The sequence below is a fragment of the Talaromyces atroroseus genome (genome assembly GCF_001907595.1).
Source record: "Talaromyces atroroseus strain IBT 11181 chromosome Unknown scaffold_6, whole genome shotgun sequence".
Classification (NCBI taxonomy): domain Eukaryota; kingdom Fungi; phylum Ascomycota; class Eurotiomycetes; order Eurotiales; family Trichocomaceae; genus Talaromyces; species Talaromyces atroroseus.
Genome location: NW_017971438.1, coordinates 1,068,645 through 1,085,425, shown reverse-complemented (window position 1 = coordinate 1,085,425; position 16,781 = coordinate 1,068,645). Strand labels below are relative to the sequence as shown.

General features: G+C 48.1%; 6 protein-coding genes across 6 annotated transcripts; 3 read left to right on the top strand and 3 right to left on the bottom strand.

The window, feature by feature from the left end:
• Positions 1-117: 117 nt before the first annotated feature.
• UA08_05293 (hypothetical protein) lies at positions 118-2,337 on the bottom strand (the record flags this gene model as incomplete). The annotated part of the gene is made up of 3 exons (XM_020267599.1): positions 118-165; positions 228-1,694; positions 1,885-2,337. 3 exons carry the CDS (start codon positions 2,335-2,337, stop codon positions 118-120), a joined length of 1,968 nt encoding a protein of 655 aa, XP_020119821.1.
• Positions 2,338-3,116: 779 nt separating this feature from the next.
• On the top strand, positions 3,117-4,583 carry UA08_05292 (hypothetical protein; the record flags this gene model as incomplete). The annotated part of the gene is made up of 3 exons (XM_020267598.1): positions 3,117-3,309; positions 3,444-3,558; positions 3,635-4,583. The coding sequence occupies 3 exons, from the start codon at positions 3,117-3,119 to the stop codon at positions 4,581-4,583; spliced, it is 1,257 nt and encodes a 418-aa protein (XP_020119820.1).
• Positions 4,584-5,439: 856 nt separating this feature from the next.
• On the bottom strand, positions 5,440-9,350 carry UA08_05291 (hypothetical protein; the record flags this gene model as incomplete). The annotated part of the gene is made up of 4 exons (XM_020267597.1): positions 5,440-8,553; positions 8,639-8,796; positions 8,859-9,227; positions 9,335-9,350. The coding sequence occupies 4 exons, from the start codon at positions 9,348-9,350 to the stop codon at positions 5,440-5,442; spliced, it is 3,657 nt and encodes a 1,218-aa protein (XP_020119819.1).
• A 1,222-nt stretch (positions 9,351-10,572) lies between these two features.
• On the bottom strand, positions 10,573-12,253 carry UA08_05290 (hypothetical protein; the record flags this gene model as incomplete). Its single annotated transcript, XM_020267596.1, has 2 exons — positions 10,573-12,131; positions 12,184-12,253. The coding sequence occupies 2 exons, from the start codon at positions 12,251-12,253 to the stop codon at positions 10,573-10,575; spliced, it is 1,629 nt and encodes a 542-aa protein (XP_020119818.1).
• A 380-nt stretch (positions 12,254-12,633) lies between these two features.
• Positions 12,634-13,380, top strand: UA08_05289 (hypothetical protein; the record flags this gene model as incomplete). Its single annotated transcript, XM_020267595.1, has 4 exons — positions 12,634-12,671; positions 12,800-13,093; positions 13,167-13,286; positions 13,347-13,380. The coding sequence occupies 4 exons, from the start codon at positions 12,634-12,636 to the stop codon at positions 13,378-13,380; spliced, it is 486 nt and encodes a 161-aa protein (XP_020119817.1).
• Positions 13,381-14,626: 1,246 nt separating this feature from the next.
• Positions 14,627-16,505, top strand: UA08_05288 (hypothetical protein; the record flags this gene model as incomplete). The annotated part of the gene is made up of 4 exons (XM_020267594.1): positions 14,627-14,999; positions 15,057-15,430; positions 15,856-16,126; positions 16,198-16,505. 4 exons carry the CDS (start codon positions 14,627-14,629, stop codon positions 16,503-16,505), a joined length of 1,326 nt encoding a protein of 441 aa, XP_020119577.1.
• Between the last annotated feature and the right edge of the window lie 276 nt (positions 16,506-16,781).

Here is a 16,781-nt window from a genome sequence, read left to right as displayed (position 1 = left end):
AGAGATCCGCGCAACAATCGATCTTAGCTCAAACCAAAAATATGACCCTCGTAATAAAACAAAAAGGTATGGAAAGTAAACAAATTTCGAGAGATCTGACAGAAGTAAGAGACTTGTTTAAGGCCCTAAGGCCACATAAGCCTCCGCCGGGATTTGCCCTTGTGCCTGCGAGAATGTCTGTTAGCATTACACCCTTCACAACACTTAACCATCAACCAGTAACTCACTTTTGATTCCTCGAAAGCACGTAAAGCCCCTTCTATATTCCAATTATGCTGAACCAGTGCTTGTTGCGAAAACTCCAATTTCAGATTTGTAGTGAAGCTAAGCTGGAGGACCAGCTGTTCCTGCTGAACCTGGACATCTGCTTTTCCTGGTGCTGGCATACCATAACCTTGAGGTGCTTCGGGATGGACCGGTGGCGCGCTAGCAGCTGGTGCTGTTTCGATTGTGTTGTTTATATCCCACGCATTATATCCGCCGTACGCTCTAAGAGAAAGCATATCGCTGATGACTTTGACCTTCTCTGGACCGGGGCTTGGTCCCAGGATGAACGTGCGGTCAAAGCTGCGAGTTTCAATCTTGCCACCACTAGATTCATCGAATTGGCCATGAATCATTATAAGAAAGCCTCCAACGCCAGATGGACTCTGTCCGGTAGCATCAGGAAGACAGGGCATTAAATGACACTCAATTAACCACTGAGCTGGTTGATCAAGGCCAGGATGCTGTGTTTGTGGGATGGAGTTCCAGATCTCGCGAATTTTTTCAACGCCGTCATACATGCGATTTATCCGTGCCCCAATATGATTTATTTTCTTCAGGTTGCGGCTTCTTTTTATCCAGGAGTCCCAGTCGGAGACACCTGCACTGTCTTGTGTTCCACGCGGAGCTGCGGGGTTGACATTAAAAGAAAAGGATGAGTTGTTGTCGTAATAGAGATTGAGGGTACTATTTCGGTCCTTGTCAAAACCGACGAAGAAATTTCGAATAAAATTTTCGGCGATATTTCCCTCGTCCTGGAAAAAAGGTGGCTGGGCAGGGATTGGAGCCCTGCTTTGAGCGGCAATCTCTTCATCGGTGCGAACTTGGATGTTGTTGAGGGTCTTGAGTCTCGGGTACCACTTCATCATGGTTTCCTTGAAAACGGAAACTGAGCTGAAAGGATTATTACTTAGGTCCAAGAATTCTAGTTGACGGAACTTCCATCGCCATGCGACCAGTGCTCTTTCGTCCTGGAAATTGTTGTTGGAGAGATCGAGAGCCTTAAGGTTCGGGAAATTTTGGGAAAGGATGGTTATTGGCTGTATATTAGACAGCCCATTATTGGCAAGACTGAGATTCTCAACAGCATTGCGGCCAGCCTGTTGTGTCGGGAACTCCAAACTCCAGACCTTCATCAAAGCTTGGTAGAATTTGGTTTCGGTTGTAGGGCTTCGAAAAAGGCCCATTTCGACAAGGATTGGGTCGTTTGCCAAATTTTGTAAATTCAGTATTTTGTTCGCCGGTAAGAATCGGTTGCTCAGAAAAGCTTTCAGTCTCTTCTTCATTTCTTCCGCAGAGATTGAGGGCACGTTATCGGCTTTCTCCACAGCAAGTTCGGCTCCAGCGAATATGTTTCCATTGATCTGTAATATCTTATTCAACATTTCCGGCCGGATAGTTACTATGATCGCGTCGCCTTCGACGCGGTGCTACTGAACGTTAGTAAGGCGTAAAAGAATGCATGTACTGCAGTCACCCAAGAGTAGAAGCAAGAAAAGATCCCGAGAAGTATCGATCGTAGTTGAGAATGTTCGTTTTAAAATGAGCAGCACACCCTGAGAAGATACGATTTGGTGCGGATACTGCATCGGTGACCGCTAATGCTGATGTTGCACATACCTTGATTATGTTTTTTCGGCCAGGTTTCGTTGAAGGGAGTCTCCTTTCGAGCCAATCAATGGTACCCCGGACGCCACCGTCCGGATTCGACGCTGCTCTGCTTTCTTTCCAACCTGTGATGCTGATTTCTTCAAGACGTGACTTGTTGCCTCCTGCTCGAATGTTGACTAGCGAACCTGCGTCGCTGCCGTCGATAGCTTTCTGAATACGATCGTCGAGTTCCATTTTGGCCGGGCCCCGTGAATAAGGCAAGCCGCCTTGTCCACGTCCCCGTTTACCACCGCGGCCTCTTTGCGAGGCCGCACCCATGTCCAGATCGCCATCCCGGTCGGTCCGTGTAGGAGCACCACGTTTTCGAATGCCACCTCGGCTCAGCGTACTGGAGCGGTTTGGTACTACCTTGGACTTTGCCATGTTTTGATTGTTTTTTGAGGCCACGCCCAGCATAGGCATGGTCAAAAGTAGCGAGTGACAAGTCGACTGGGCAGAGGTATTGAACCTCCTGATGAACAGAAAACCGCGCAGTCAGCTGACTGTGTCGAGAGCCGAGACAATTCGTGACCTAAGACTTGATACAACGTCGGTTTCGCGGTTCGAAAAGGGAGGTTTTGCAGGGCGCTGTTCTTGCAGATACCAAGGACTCAGCCGATCAAAGAGCGTTCCAGGATTTGGAAAACTTCTTCAAGGCTGCAAAGGCCCTTTGAAAAGCGGCCAGTCGTAACCCAAGCTGGCTTCAATCGGTTAATAATATGCTGAAACAACAGTGTTTGTGGTATCGCAGCACATGAAGTGCTCTTTGGTCGGCTCAAAGAGAGAAGAAAAAAGAGCGAATCGCGGGCAGTGACGTTTGTAGGCAACGACAGCGGCGGACAGGGATTCTCCGGGGCCACGTGACTCTGCAGACTAGCACATGCCTATACAGGCAAGAAGTGGGGCGCATGTCCGCTTCCTTCCCGATATGGCATTAATTGTAATCGCAAGCTGGCCAGATCTCGACTCCGCAATGCGCAATTGTGTTTTCTTTTCCGAGGCCGTTTCTCACCACTTGGATTACAATTGCGTTCTCAATTAGTCTTTTTACATGACTGATCGTCTGTAAATACATCTCACCAGACGAAGCCCTCCTTGCAGGAGCTAGCTGGTGCTTTGTTTGTTGTATTCGCGCGTGCCTCGGATAGTATCGTTCTCGACGTTTATGGTCTTGCGAGACCGTAAGCAGCAACCGCACAGAGATGCCTGCCAAATCACGATTTACGAGGCTTGACGCTTTCGCCAAAACGGTCGAAGATGCTCGTGTTCGCACAACCTCTGGCGGAGTTGTCACTTTGGTATCATTGATTGCCATACTGTGGCTAGTATGGGGTGAATGGGTCGACTACCGCCGAGTGGTGGTACTCCCTGAGTTAATCGTGGACAAGTCGCGAGGTAAATACGGGATTTTATGAGGAAGTGGAAGACGATTTGGTTTCTGACAGATGGGCCTTAATCTTTAGGTGAACGAATGGAAATTCATTTGAACATGACCTTCCCTCGACTGCCATGCGAACTGTTGACGTTAGATGTCATGGACGTTTCTGGTGAACAACAGATGGGTGTCATTCATGGGTTAAATAAAGTGCGACTCAGTTCAGTTGCCGACGGGGGCAAAGCCATTGATGTCTCGAGACTCGAATTGTGAGTAAAGAAAAAGTCATCTTGACCCAATGCCAGCAACTCTGCAGTCGCTAATCCTGTTTTCCCTTGTATGCAGGCACTCTGAGAATGACGTGGCTATACATCTTGATCCTGAATATTGTGGTGAATGTGGAGGCGCACCTCCTCCGGATAATGCGCAGAAGCCCGGATGCTGCAACACCTGTGAGGAAGTACGAGAGGCTTATGCATTGAAATCCTGGGCCTTTGGCAAGGGGCAGAATATTGAACAGTGTCAGCGAGAGGGCTATGGAGAACGAATTGACGCCCAGCGCAAGGAAGGATGCCGCATTGAAGGTGACGTGCGAGTGAATAAGGTGATTGGTAATTTCCACATCGCGCCCGGCCGAAGTTTCTCGCGCGCGAATATGCATGTCCATGATTTGGAGACATATTTGGACAAAGACCTGGAGGCTTCAGAGAAGCATACAATGTCACATATTATCCACCAGCTACGGTTTGGACCTCAACTTTCGGATGAAGTGTCCCAACGTTGGCAATGGACCGACCATCATCATACAAACCCGCTAGATGACACACAACAACTCACAGACGAGCCATCTTACAACTACAATTACTACATCAAGGTGGTCTCAACGTCCTATCTCCCCTTGGGCTGGGATAGCGCACAATCTGACCTTCTTCATGGGGACGATGAATCCACACCACTAGGCCTTCACGGCGCCGCACACGGCACGGCAGGCAGCATTGAAACACACCAATACTCGGTGACATCGCACAAGCGATCTCTGGATGGTGGCAACGACGCTGCAGAAGGCCACAAAGAGCGCGTCCACGCCCAAGGTGGTATTCCCGGCGTGTTCTTCAACTACGACATCTCGCCAATGAAAGTGATCAATCGTGAACAGCGCCCAAAGACCTTTACAGGCTTTTTGACAGGAGTATGCGCCGTTATTGGCGGTACATTGACTGTTGCCGCTGCTGTAGATCGTTTCTTGTACGAGGGAAGCCGAAGAATTCGGAAATCACAGGCACATACGAATTAAGAAAAGCACCAAAAAGAGGGGGGAAAAAAAGGCAAACCAAATAAAACCAGAAATTTCAGCTAGAAACCAATTAAGAAAGAGGAACAAAGAGAAAAATCACCAACTTTTATATGTGAAGCGGATTTATATTAGGCCACCATTGATTATTCCCTGTCTTCAATTAAGCATTGTCTTCATTACTTGATGCATTCCTCTAGCCATGCTCGCTTTACTATATACATGTATTCATCTGGAAAAGGGGAAGGTGTTCTCTGCAATATGTTTTGTATGACTTACTACTCAATGAATGATATGTAGACTCTCGATCTGAAGAAGACTTGCCAAATATGCATCATCCACTTAGATACTCGGGTTGTCACTACTAACAGAAATGATGGAAATATGGTGTAAATAAGTCAATGAGATTCTTTTCCACCTCTTAAGAGAGAATCTGTCTAAATTCGATGGATTGGCCATGGTTATTCCTCACCATAAGGACTCCCGAAATTTTCTTGAAAAAATAGAAGAGGAAAAGGAATGATTAATAAAAGTTTTGTGAGTGGTACATGCACGCCCTGGAAAGAAAAGTCAAGTTTGCCTTCTTTCAACTCCAATCTATGCAGGGAAAGACAGAAAAATAGATGACGATGATAAGGAATGTTGTAAATAACCTTGTATGCAACTGGGTAACAAATTGGGTATGATATGAAACCTTAAACTCGAACAGAACAGACAGAAAAAAGGAGATCTAGAATGATTGTAGTGAAGCGTGCGCCTGTGAATTAAAAGAGTGAATAAAAATAAATGGGGAGAAGAGAAATGTTCATGTTGACGACGGACACCGGCGTATTCAAATTATCCATCAGCAATTGACTGATTAATAATTCTGATAGCTTTGGAAATAGTGATTAGGCTGCTGAGTCGCTGGAGGTGGCGTTTGAGATGCCACAGGCCCGTTCCACACATGCCAGTCTGAACTTGTCGCGGGACGAGGAACCATGTGCGCCTGATTGAAAGCGTTATGATTCAGATTATCCCAAGTGTAGCTTGCGCCCGGCATGTTGTAGATACTGCCAACTCCGGAGTGTTGCATCTGCTGCGCCTCGTATATTTGCTGTTGTTGGCGTTGTGCAATAGCGGTTTGCACGAGCTGATTGCTAAGACCCTCCTTCATGTATTGCTTTTCTCTCTCCCGAGCGTCAATGGCCCCAATGAGACCGCCAGAACTAACAGCCGGCTTCGAATTATTATGAGAGAAGTTGAAAAAAGCCGAACCAGTCATGCGAGCGATGTGCTCCTGTTCTCTAGCGGATAGATGAGAAGATATATCATTCTGACTCAACAAGGCGGCAGAGCCACGCGACTGAGGACGAACGGACATATCATTTTGGTTAAGTAACATGGTGGAACCTCGTGAATGAGGACGAATGGGCATGTCATTCTGGTTCAACAACATCGTAGAGCCTCGAGACTGGGAACGAGGAGGCAAGTCTTGACCTGCATGCAGTTGGGAAGCTCCCAACGGCCAGTCACCACCTGAACGCGGCCTGGCACCCTGGCTAGCAATTGGATAATCTAACGGTCGAGAGTTAGAACTGGACCGTTGATGGACGAACTGCTCAGGTGTCATGGCGCGATTTGCGGGAGACTCTGGACGATAGCTTGCTAGACCCGGCTGCCAAACAACGCTTCTGCGCTTTTCATCCCCAGCAGGAGAACGTGACGGCTTTCGAGCATGGCCTTCTCCACCAACACGGCGAGCAGCTGAGTTAGGGTCGTTGTTCAACATATCAGACATACTAGGACCTCGTGTGTGCAAACTATGAATCAACGTCGGTCCAAAGTCAATAGTTGGGATATCGGGATTTTCCTTTGGTAGTTGCTCATTAGCAAAGTAATGAGCATCCCCAATTGTAACTTCCTGTTTGCTTGGAGGTGCATCTCCCACTGTCTTCAAGACACCCATTCTCGGGCGAGGAATAGAGACTTCCGAGCGCTTCGTGTCTGTTGACTTGCGCGTGCTTGCATAGTCAGGAGAAATTGACCTCTCATCGTAAATGCTCTCGTCATCAGGCCTAGAATTTTGAGTCATGGTCCTTTCATGTAGAAAAGATATCTGACGGGGCAATATTCTGCTCAAAGCTGCCTCATCAACAGTGTGCTGCAAGTCTCTCATGCTCGGATCAGTCAACGCAGATACCGGATCCTCTTGGGGATTAAAGTCGGTTCTTCCACTGGTTTCTACGGAATATGCAGAGGGGGAAACTGCCTGGGGAGGCACAGGTTTCCTTTTCGTAACTTTGGACGTATCGATGCGGAGACTTGGCGTTGCCTGAATAGCCCGCTGCGGAGCAGGTTGTTGAAGTCGGTTACTGCGTGTATCAGCATGTACTGGCACGGCCGGTGCTTGTTCTTGGTCGGCGTACGCATACGAATCGCCCGAAGAGCCTTGGTTCATTTCCAATTGTGAATCCAGCTCCTCTGAATACGGGCTCTCTTGAATATCCGAGAACCCGGCCGCGGCGATCCGCATTTTGCTCACATCAGCTAACTGTGCTAGTGTTGCGCTAGACATACGGTTGTTAGCCTTTCGCATCTCCTGCGAAGTTTTCGGTCGGCTAGCAGGAACTTCCCCTGGTTGATGCGCAAAGGCCGGCGGTGCAGCAACAGGTGCAGGAGGTTCGTTCGGGTGGAAATCATGGACTGACTGAGGTACATCATGTAGCTGCATTTCACCATCAGAGCCACTTCCGCTACTAGATTGGCGAGTTTCAGGGCGATCTTCTGATAACGAGGAAGTAATGCCATGAACAGGAGGCTCAGGAGGTGTTTCCAGAACTGACAGTCTCGTGGTAGCATAGGTTTTTCCTGGACTAGTAGTGTGGAGGGCACCAGTGTCCGATATTGCTCGAAAATGTCCATAAGGTTGTGCTGAATCGAAAACAGGAGATTCGGTGATTGAGACAGGAGTTTCAATGATAGCATCAGAGGACTGGTTGAAGCCTGCAGAAAGAGGTTGAGAAGGTTCCTGAAATCGAGTTTTGGTGTGGCGGTTAGGTAAACTGGACCAGAGATGCTGTCGGCCACCACTAATGCTGCTCGCTGGGCTGTTCACAGTAGACATGCGCTGCCCAGTTGCTTCCCTAAGTTGCGCCCTCCAGTCTCTCTCAGACCAACCTTGGCTGCCGGATTTGTTGATGAGGTTTACGACATCAAGCACGTCCAGATAGCCATAATGTCGTGATTTGGGAAAAGCGAACATCAAACTCTTTGAATTGTTTGTGTCTGCAATGAGTCGAGTTGGTCGTCCATAAAGTCCAAACGTGTCAAATACCGGAAAGAGGAACCGTAACATAATCTCGAGGCCGGACACAGCTGGGTGAAGTTCTGGCATGATGAAAACGAACCCTTCCGTTGTGGATTGAGGCTGTGAATTCATGGTTATGTTTCCCTCTATTTTAACCAAGGTAGACTGGTCTATCAGGAGCTTCGATTGAGGGTAAATGGCAAAGGCGGCATAAGCATTAGTGACTGTTGCAATCGGCTTTGCCTTTTTTGTTTTCTTTGTGTCGTAAAACCTGATTTCACCGGTCAAGATCGGCGTGGTACGATCATATACTGACTTTTTCTTGGAGGATTTGTGCAATTTCTGATAATCTTTGTCGCTTGGTGGTGTCACAACAAACCAACAACGTCTCCATGGTGTCCCAGCACCAAATCTGACTCTTGCCCAATCCTCATACTTGTACCGAGAGCGCTCCATGATCCTTCGGATATTGTTCAATTCTCTGCCTTTGCCAGCGATGATAGAGCCTGTGTAAGCTTCGAGCAAAGATCTATGCTCGAACAAGGCAAGTCGAATACTGGCAGTCCATTGAGTAAGGGAATGAAAGGAATTGAAATGGAAAAGATAGCGATTTCTGCCTGCCGTCGAGACACTCAGGACATTTTGTAAAGATTTGGCCTTTGTATATGTGGGCAGGCTCTCGAGCTATGATGGTAAATTAAATATCAGCCGTTGAACATTTATGCTAAAACTTCAAATTCCGAAGTCCCAAGAAGAGGAGAATACTCACCATTTTAATCGAGGCATCCGCAAGGTTGATGAAAGTAGGAGTTACTTCTTGTTCGCCACCTGCTGCGTCCAGCGCAGCGGAATCCCAGATCGAAAGTACAGTCCCCACAAGTTGTGCAAAACATTCAACCCATTTTCGATCCGCACTAGGCCGGCCCTCTGAGAATAAGACATCATTAGTAAAAGGAATTTCGGAAATATAGAACCGCTGGGACACATACGGGTGTCTAGGTCGTTTAGCTTGAGGAAGTATCCTTCTTGGTACAGCTTGTTCGAATGACTGTTCATGAATGTAAAGATGGGCAATAGCTCTGGGAGCGTATCATGTTCGATTTCTGTCTGTCGAGGTTGGTAGGTGAAGGCCATAGACGCTGGTCGCGTGAGGCTCGGTCGATCTGAATTGGACCATGGTACGGGGCCGTGCTGAGAAAAAGAAGAATCGCCTGGCGGAGCGGTATTGTTCTTTGCGAGTTTCGTTCGATTGTTCGAGACGGGTACTGGTGAAGAAGAAGAAGAAGTGCTGGCACCTCCTTTGGAGGTTGTCGCTTGGTCGCCTTTTGGCAGGCCGAAGGCCGAGATAAACGAAAGAACTGTGAGAGACGCAAGGGATGCCCCAGATTAGCGTCCCGACTGCGGAAAGGGGGATCAACCACATGGTTGACCCTATTCGCAACCTTCTAGAAGAATGTCAACTTACCACGCGAGCGGACCATGCTGGGAGCAGTGGTGGTCCAGGCTTTGCGAAAGAAAGCTATCTCCACACGCACGCGCGAGACACACTGTCAGCAGTAGATTGAATCTACAGTGAATAGCTGTCACCGGTCTCCGAGCGGAGAGAAACGAAAGAATGCCGGTAAATCGGAGAAGAGAAAACGAGCGAAATCACGTCAAAGGATGGTCAAAAGAGACGGGGGGTTGGTGGTGGAATTAGGAGAAACGCTGAATGTCTTAGATGTGACTGTCCCACCGGGGTCTCGGTGTGGAGAGATCGACAGAGGCTGTTTGCCATGGACCAAAGCTGGATGAATATCGACTCTAACGAAGGCTCTGCGACATGCACCGGCGGCTTTTCTGCTCTGCGGGTTTTCCTCCTAAGATGGGGGAGGGAGGGAGGAAAGCAGGAGAGGAGGTGAGTTGTCCACGGTTGCCAAAAAAAGACGGAGCAGGCGGGAGCCAGCGGATGACGTCGGCCCCAGCGATCCACGCACGGGTCGAGCCTACAACAGGCAGATCATGCTACTTATTCAGCGGTGCTCCTGAATCTGTTTTGACTTCCAGAGGTTATTCTACCGTTCTACGAGCATCTTTTGCTGTCTCACTTCGCCGGCCGCCAAGATGGGCCTTTCTCGATGTTTCACTCGCTAATATCAAATCATACGTACACTCTGCTCCCCAGACCCGACGCACGGCCAGCGCTAGCGTGCAGTAAGTTTAGCAGACTTCAAAACGAACGGTAACTTTGTTAATAATCAACATATGCAACGCTGGGCAAGCCGTGTGATTGATTAGATCTGTCTTTGATTACACGTCCATGGCAAGAAGAAGGACTGCTCTGGTCGGCCAGCTGGCTTTTTGGCTATGCTCATTCAAACTTGCAAACTCTGCGTGGTACGTACCCGTGGACGCCATTAGTCGTGCCACCAGACCGCCACTGCTGGGCAGCCACAATGCGCCACGGAACGGCGCTTTGTATGCGTATTGTCTGTCCATGTATTGGTGTTACGCGTTACAGTGCCCACTGTCCAATGTGGTCGGCTCACCGGGCCGAGGGGCCCACTTTTGCCGATTGCGTCAATCTTATTCTGTAACGTACTGTATCTCAGATCCACCCAATAGAGTTCAATACCAAGGCTCGTGGAAATTGAAATATATAATTGCGCTATCTAGTATCATGTCTCATAAGAATAAGAAGAACAAGAGCCACACAGGCAAATATTAGAGGCTCGGGTCGATATGTGTAAAGCCATCAAGTGCATCGCCCAGACCCGGCGTAGTAGGAGTATCAATGTCGTGGAAAGAATCGAAAAATGGCATGTCGTTCATCTTCTCGTCAAAGTCGTTGCTCATGATCTGCGGAGGCGGTGCTGCAACGCCATGGGCATCAACAGACGGTAGTTCCTCGCAGCCGCTGTTGTTATTGTTGTTGTGAGTAATGGTGTCATCAAACTCCAGCCCGTATATGCCAAAGACAGTATCGGTATTCTCGTGCCCTAAGAGAGCCCGTTCCATGAACAGGTTCTCAATGTCCCTCTCCTCGCATTCGTGCTTGCTGCGCATATGGACCCAGAGATCGTAGTCTCGATAGAAGCGATGCCTGCACTCAGTCACGAAGCAGGTAATATGTCTTCCGCTTTCATCCGCATAACCCTCGCCAGTAAGAAGTGCCATGGCCGAGAGCTGGGGCGTTTTTCTTCGGCTTGATTCTTTAGGCAGTCCCAGCCGCTCTCGACGCTCTGCTTTTGTATTCAGCAGGCCGAGATGCGCCGTGCGAACATGTTCCTCCAGCGCCAGTTTGCTGCTGTATCGCTTTCCACATCCATCTGCGGCGCTCCATCCCTCCACTTTCTTCGACGCCGACAGATCTGTTTCACCGCACACAAAACGCTTCTCGCCCTCATGAACTGTACGAATGTGAACGGTGAGATTGCCTTTCTTTGTAAAACTTCGGTCACAGCCGGGGAACGTGCACGGAAACTGACGTCGCTCCTCCAAGCTGATCTCACCATGGGAAATCTCCAAGTGACGACGAAGCTCTCGAGGTGTCAAACACTGAAGCGAGCATTGTGGGCACTGAGGCGGGTGCACTGACTTAATATGAGCCTGCAATTCGGCGTAAGAAGAAAACTGTAACCCGTCACTCGAGCATTCCGTGCAGGTAAAACGACTATCAGAATGGACGCGGTTTTCATGGCTACGAAGATGCGCCGCCGTATCAAAGGCCTGGGGGCATTTTCGCCCCGTACTAGGATTAACATGCTGGCAAGGAAATGGTTTTTGCTTGAGATGTATTGACATGATATGTTGATTCAAAGTGGCGTGTTTCCGAAACGTTTCGTTACATGGAGGGTACTCGGTGCAGCGAAACTTGTCTCTGCCGTCGTGAGCCGCTAGATGTCTTCGCAGTCTAGTTCCCGTCACGAAAGCTTTCCCACAGCCCGGTCGATCACATATGTAATCGCGAACTGTAGTATGGGCGCTTTTGATGTGATGGTTGAGATGGGACACTCGGAGGAACGTTTTGTCGCACTCGTCAAAGGTGCACTGAAAAATACGTTCGTTGTTGTGAGATCGTAGATGCTCTTGTAGTCTGGCAGGCCTATTGAAGGCCTTTGTACAGCCCTCAAACGGACATAGGTGTGTCTTGAGCTCTGATGGGTATTTGGAGGAGGCTAGCGAGAGAGGCGTGGCAGGAGTCTCGTCATCTGGACCATCTTCCTCTATCTCATCTTCAGAATCAAATACCGATGAAGCATCCGAAATTTCGTATTCTGCCCCTGCATGCTATATTAGAAGAAGGAAAGCCAGAACCGATACAAGTTAACTCACCAGGCGTACGCTTCGCAAATTTTGAAGGCTGTCTGACAGCTTCATTGCCTGCTTTTCGTTTGACCGCCATGCTTGAAGATGAGTTCGGAAAGAAAATCAGACACTCAGCCAACCATATCGGTGAATGTCTTTGACTGCAGTAGCATTCGACTCCAATTGCAATTTTTTGCAGACACTCAGAGTGCTGAGGTCGAGCTTGACGTCGAACAAAATAAAAAATAATTTGTGGTCGTGGAGGCGGTGAACATCATGTAGCCCGTTGATTGGTCCATTATTAGTGCGGTTTGATCTTTTTCTCCAGACTCCGCGGGCTGCTTTCGAAGACACTCAAGCTTAATTCTTGCGTGCAAACCACCTTGCTTCGGAAGGATCACCTCTCCACGCGCGATCTTCCTTCTAACGAACGCTCTTTGGACTTATTGAACACTACTTGGAAAACCGTGTGCTATAATGTCCGACTACGGTGATCCCGAGGCCGACGATGCTGGGTGAGTCTGAACCGAATGAAGCTGAAAAATTTCACCACCTACAATATTCTCCAAGCTATGCTGCTACGCTGCGCAACGGGCAACGCTATTCCTTAAGGACAACAGACTAATTCTTGACTTCCCTTCAGCTACGATTATGAGGGCGGTGAGCCGGAGTACGATGACAACGAGCCAGAAGACTTCCTAGAGCCAGATGATGTCGACGTGGAAGGGGAGGAAGCTGCAGGTGCTGGTGAAGCATATCAAGCTGCAGTTAACGGAGAACGAACTATTATATCTGGCGACCCCAATGCCGGCGGAGGCAGAGGTGTAATGGAGCAGCCCCGGGAGAAAAAGATTCCCAATGATCAACGCACGACCACACCGTATATGACTAAATATGAGCGAGCTCGTGTTTTGGGCACGAGGGCTCTCCAGATCAGGTAAATAATTCTCTGTGGTCTTTTTGGTTTACTCCCTTTTCTCGTGGCAGACGTCTAATAAGCTATATTATAGCATGAACGCCCCTGTTTTGGTTGACCTCGAAGGAGAGACCGACCCGCTACAAATCGCTATCAAGGAACTCAATCAGAAGAAAATTCCTCTTATCATCAGAAGATACCTTCCTGACGGATAGTGAGCTTTTTCCCTTTGAAAATTGGAAGACAACCCCATTTAACTGTTTTTTCTTTCTAGCTACGAGGACTGGACCTGCGAGGAGCTTCTCTGAACAGGCATTTTCAGGATTTTTGTTTTTATCTTTTTCAATCGCCGATTTATTTTGTTTGCATAGCGTCAGGTGTTGGATGGTTCTCTGAAAAAGAAAAAGAAAAGAAAAGAAAAGAAAAATCAAAAGGAGAGGAAGAAGAAATAGATTTTGTGCGAAAATGGTTGTCGACATTATACAACTCACTATACCGGAACTTTGAAAAAGAAATTGCTGATATCATGCAATGTACTTCTCTTAAACTATGTTTTTTACCACATCACTATTGAGCTATTATTCTTGACAAGATGCAGACGGCAGCTCCATTTGATTAAATTCCAAGCATCCTTGATGTTGCGTTTTGTAGAAAAAATCATCAAGGAGTATATACATACATTCGCCGCTGCGTACTTTGCTCGGTTCTTTTGTGTCTTCCACGCCGGAAACCGATGGAAGCATGACGAGAAATCCCAGCGGCTCGTTTTTGTTTTACAGCAGTGTTACGTAGATTTCAGGAGGACAAGGTTGCATGCTACATTCGTGATATTATCAATGGGGAAGTTTTTAGAATAGGGTTTATCTCACTTTGAGAACCATCGCTCCTTAGACCACGCCACCAACTGATAATTTAAATTCGCGTTGCATATCTTCAAGTCGAGCAGTTTTGATCATGGATATTGTAGGGGATCCTTTGAGACCCTTCATCCTCATACCCAGTGCCCATCGTTAAGTCCTCGGGTTTCTAGGCCAAGATCGTAGCCTCCAGGAAAATTCCTAGTGCTGTCCAAACAGCCAGACAGCTAGCCCCAAAACACGCGTATGAATTTGAACTCCATAATATCGGCCGCTGTTTTACGATCAAGCAGAGATAACCTGCGGGATATGGGTTATGCACGCCAACGTGGATCTGCTTGAATTTTCTAATATTAGAATCTCGGGGACAAATATATACCAGATGAAACGAATGGCGATGTTCAAAAATGGGCTGAACGGGGTCAGTATCTGATGCGCTATTCTTATAAGACCGAGCAGCTTTTACTATCAGTGTCATAGCCATAGTCTGTTCTTTTGTTAGCAAACTATTGGTGGTACCGTCGTTTTTTAAATGGATTCCAGGTGCCTGAATTGCAAGGCTGCTCCCCCTGGAATGACTGTGTAACGTCGTCTTCTACCCCAAAAGAGTGTTTCCCCTTCAGCATTTCCAACACCAAGGTCAGCGGTTGACGTTATGGCAACAAACACAATCATAAGCAGCCCTTCCCCTGCCATAATGAACCATCCCTTGGATAACAATACCCCTGAAGGGCAGAATGCCACCACCACGGCCAACGCTGACAAGGCAGAAAACAACAACCACTCGGATGATGGCGAGTACCAACGTGGGATTCAGCTCACTCTCGTCCTCATCGCTCTTTTGCTGAGCATGTTTCTGGTCGCTCTTGACATGACAATAGTCGCGACTGCAATACCGCGTATTACAGATGACTTTCACAGCTTGGACCAGGTTGGCTGGTACGGCTCTGCATTTTTCCTAACACTAGCATCGCTTCAGGCGCTATGGGGAAAAGGATACAAGTATTTCAACCTCAAGACAACTTTCCTCCTTTCCGTTTTCATATTCGAGATGGGCAGCCTCACATGTGGTAAGACCAACCCTAAATTCCGCAAATCAATAATCAAGGACTTAAATAAAATCGTAGCTGTTTCGCGAAACGGCACCACTTTGGTCGCCGGGCGCGCCATCCAGGGCGCTGGAGGTGCGGGCATTACAGGTGGCTGCTACACAATCATCGCATTCACGGTCCCCCCGGCCTCAGTACCAACTTATACCGGTCTCATCGGAGCAGTTTTCAGTATCGCCAGCGTCGCAGGTCCCCTTCTAGGCGGAGTATTCACCCAAGAACTCTCGTGGAGATGGTGTTTCTACGTCAATCTCCCCATTGGCGGTCTTGCAATCATACTTCTGATATTTTTCTTTCGCACCCCTTCTCACGCAAGGCCAGTTGCGGCGACGTGGAGAGAGATATCTCTTCAAATGGACCTCATTGGCGTGACTTTGCTGTTAGCGTCGTTGGTTTGTTATATTCTCGCACTCCAATGGGGAGGAGTCACGATGTCTTGGGGAGCTGGCAAGGTAATCGGGACACTGATAGCCTGGGTGGGCCTCGCGGTGTTATTTGTAGTCGATCAAGTCTACCAGGGAGAAAGAGCACTGCTCGTCACTCGCCTATTCAAGAATCGAAACATTATGGCTCTCAGTGGCTTTATATTCTTGTAAGGATCATAGCACTTACACATTGAATTTTGCTTTGTACTGACGCGTGTCTGGATAAAGCTTGAATGCGGCAAACTTTCTTCTTATCTACTATCTTCCCATATACTTTCAAGCAATTGATGGTGTCTCACCTTCAGAAAGTGGAATTCGAAACCTGCCATTCATTCTTGGATCATGTAAAACACCAACTTTCAACCCACTCCTTTCAGTACTATAGCTAACAGATTTCATCATCAGCATTATTTTCCTTCCTAAGCGGCAAGGCTCTGGGAAGAGTTGGTCACTTTTTCCCCTTTCTTCTGGTCGGAAGCCTCTTAGCCGTGACTGGCGCTGCCTTGCTTTACACTCTCGACATGAATTCGACTGTTGGTCAATTCATTGGTTACCAAATCGTGTTTGGTGTAGCTGTTGGCTCCTGCATTCAGGTGCCTATCATGGCAGCCACCGCATTGGCCGATCCGGCTGACATACCAGTGGTCACAGCAGTCATTCTCTGTAAGTATGAGTATATCTGAGAGCAGTCAAACTCTAGTATTATTTTCATTGCCATGCTAAATGAGATCCAGTCTTCCAGCTCGTCAGCGGCGCCGTTTCTGTCTCCGCCGCACAAAGCGTTTTTACCAACCGTCTTATTGCAAGCCTGCCTCGGTACGCACCAGATGTATCTGTTCCCCAGGTTGTTGCAGTTGGTGCGACTGAAATTCGAAGCACCTTCCCGTCTTCACAGGTGCAAGGTATCTTGAGGGCCTACATGGCCGGTTTGAAGGCGGCTTGGGCTATGGGGATCGGGCTTGCTGTGCTGCCAGTCATCTTGAGTTTTTGTCCACAGCGTGTCTCGATCAAGAACAGGTCGGCTTCTGCGCATGTCGGCTAGATCAAGAAAGAAAAAAAAATGAATGAATGAATGAATGAGCAAAGAAAGGCTGATTTCGTAATGGGACAACTTCCACATGGTCAGAATAAGGTACACGCTAGCTTTTACAGAATGAGCTCCTATTGGCCTGACGCTTGTTATGCCCTAGGGCTGCAAATAATCTGATGGATTCGCGGCCTCTGAGTGGCTGGGCCCTGGCCGGTGGGCAAGTGGCGCCTTGGCAACGTGGCCACCATCCTGAAAGTACAGTTAACCCGATTAGGGAAAAGTGCTGAA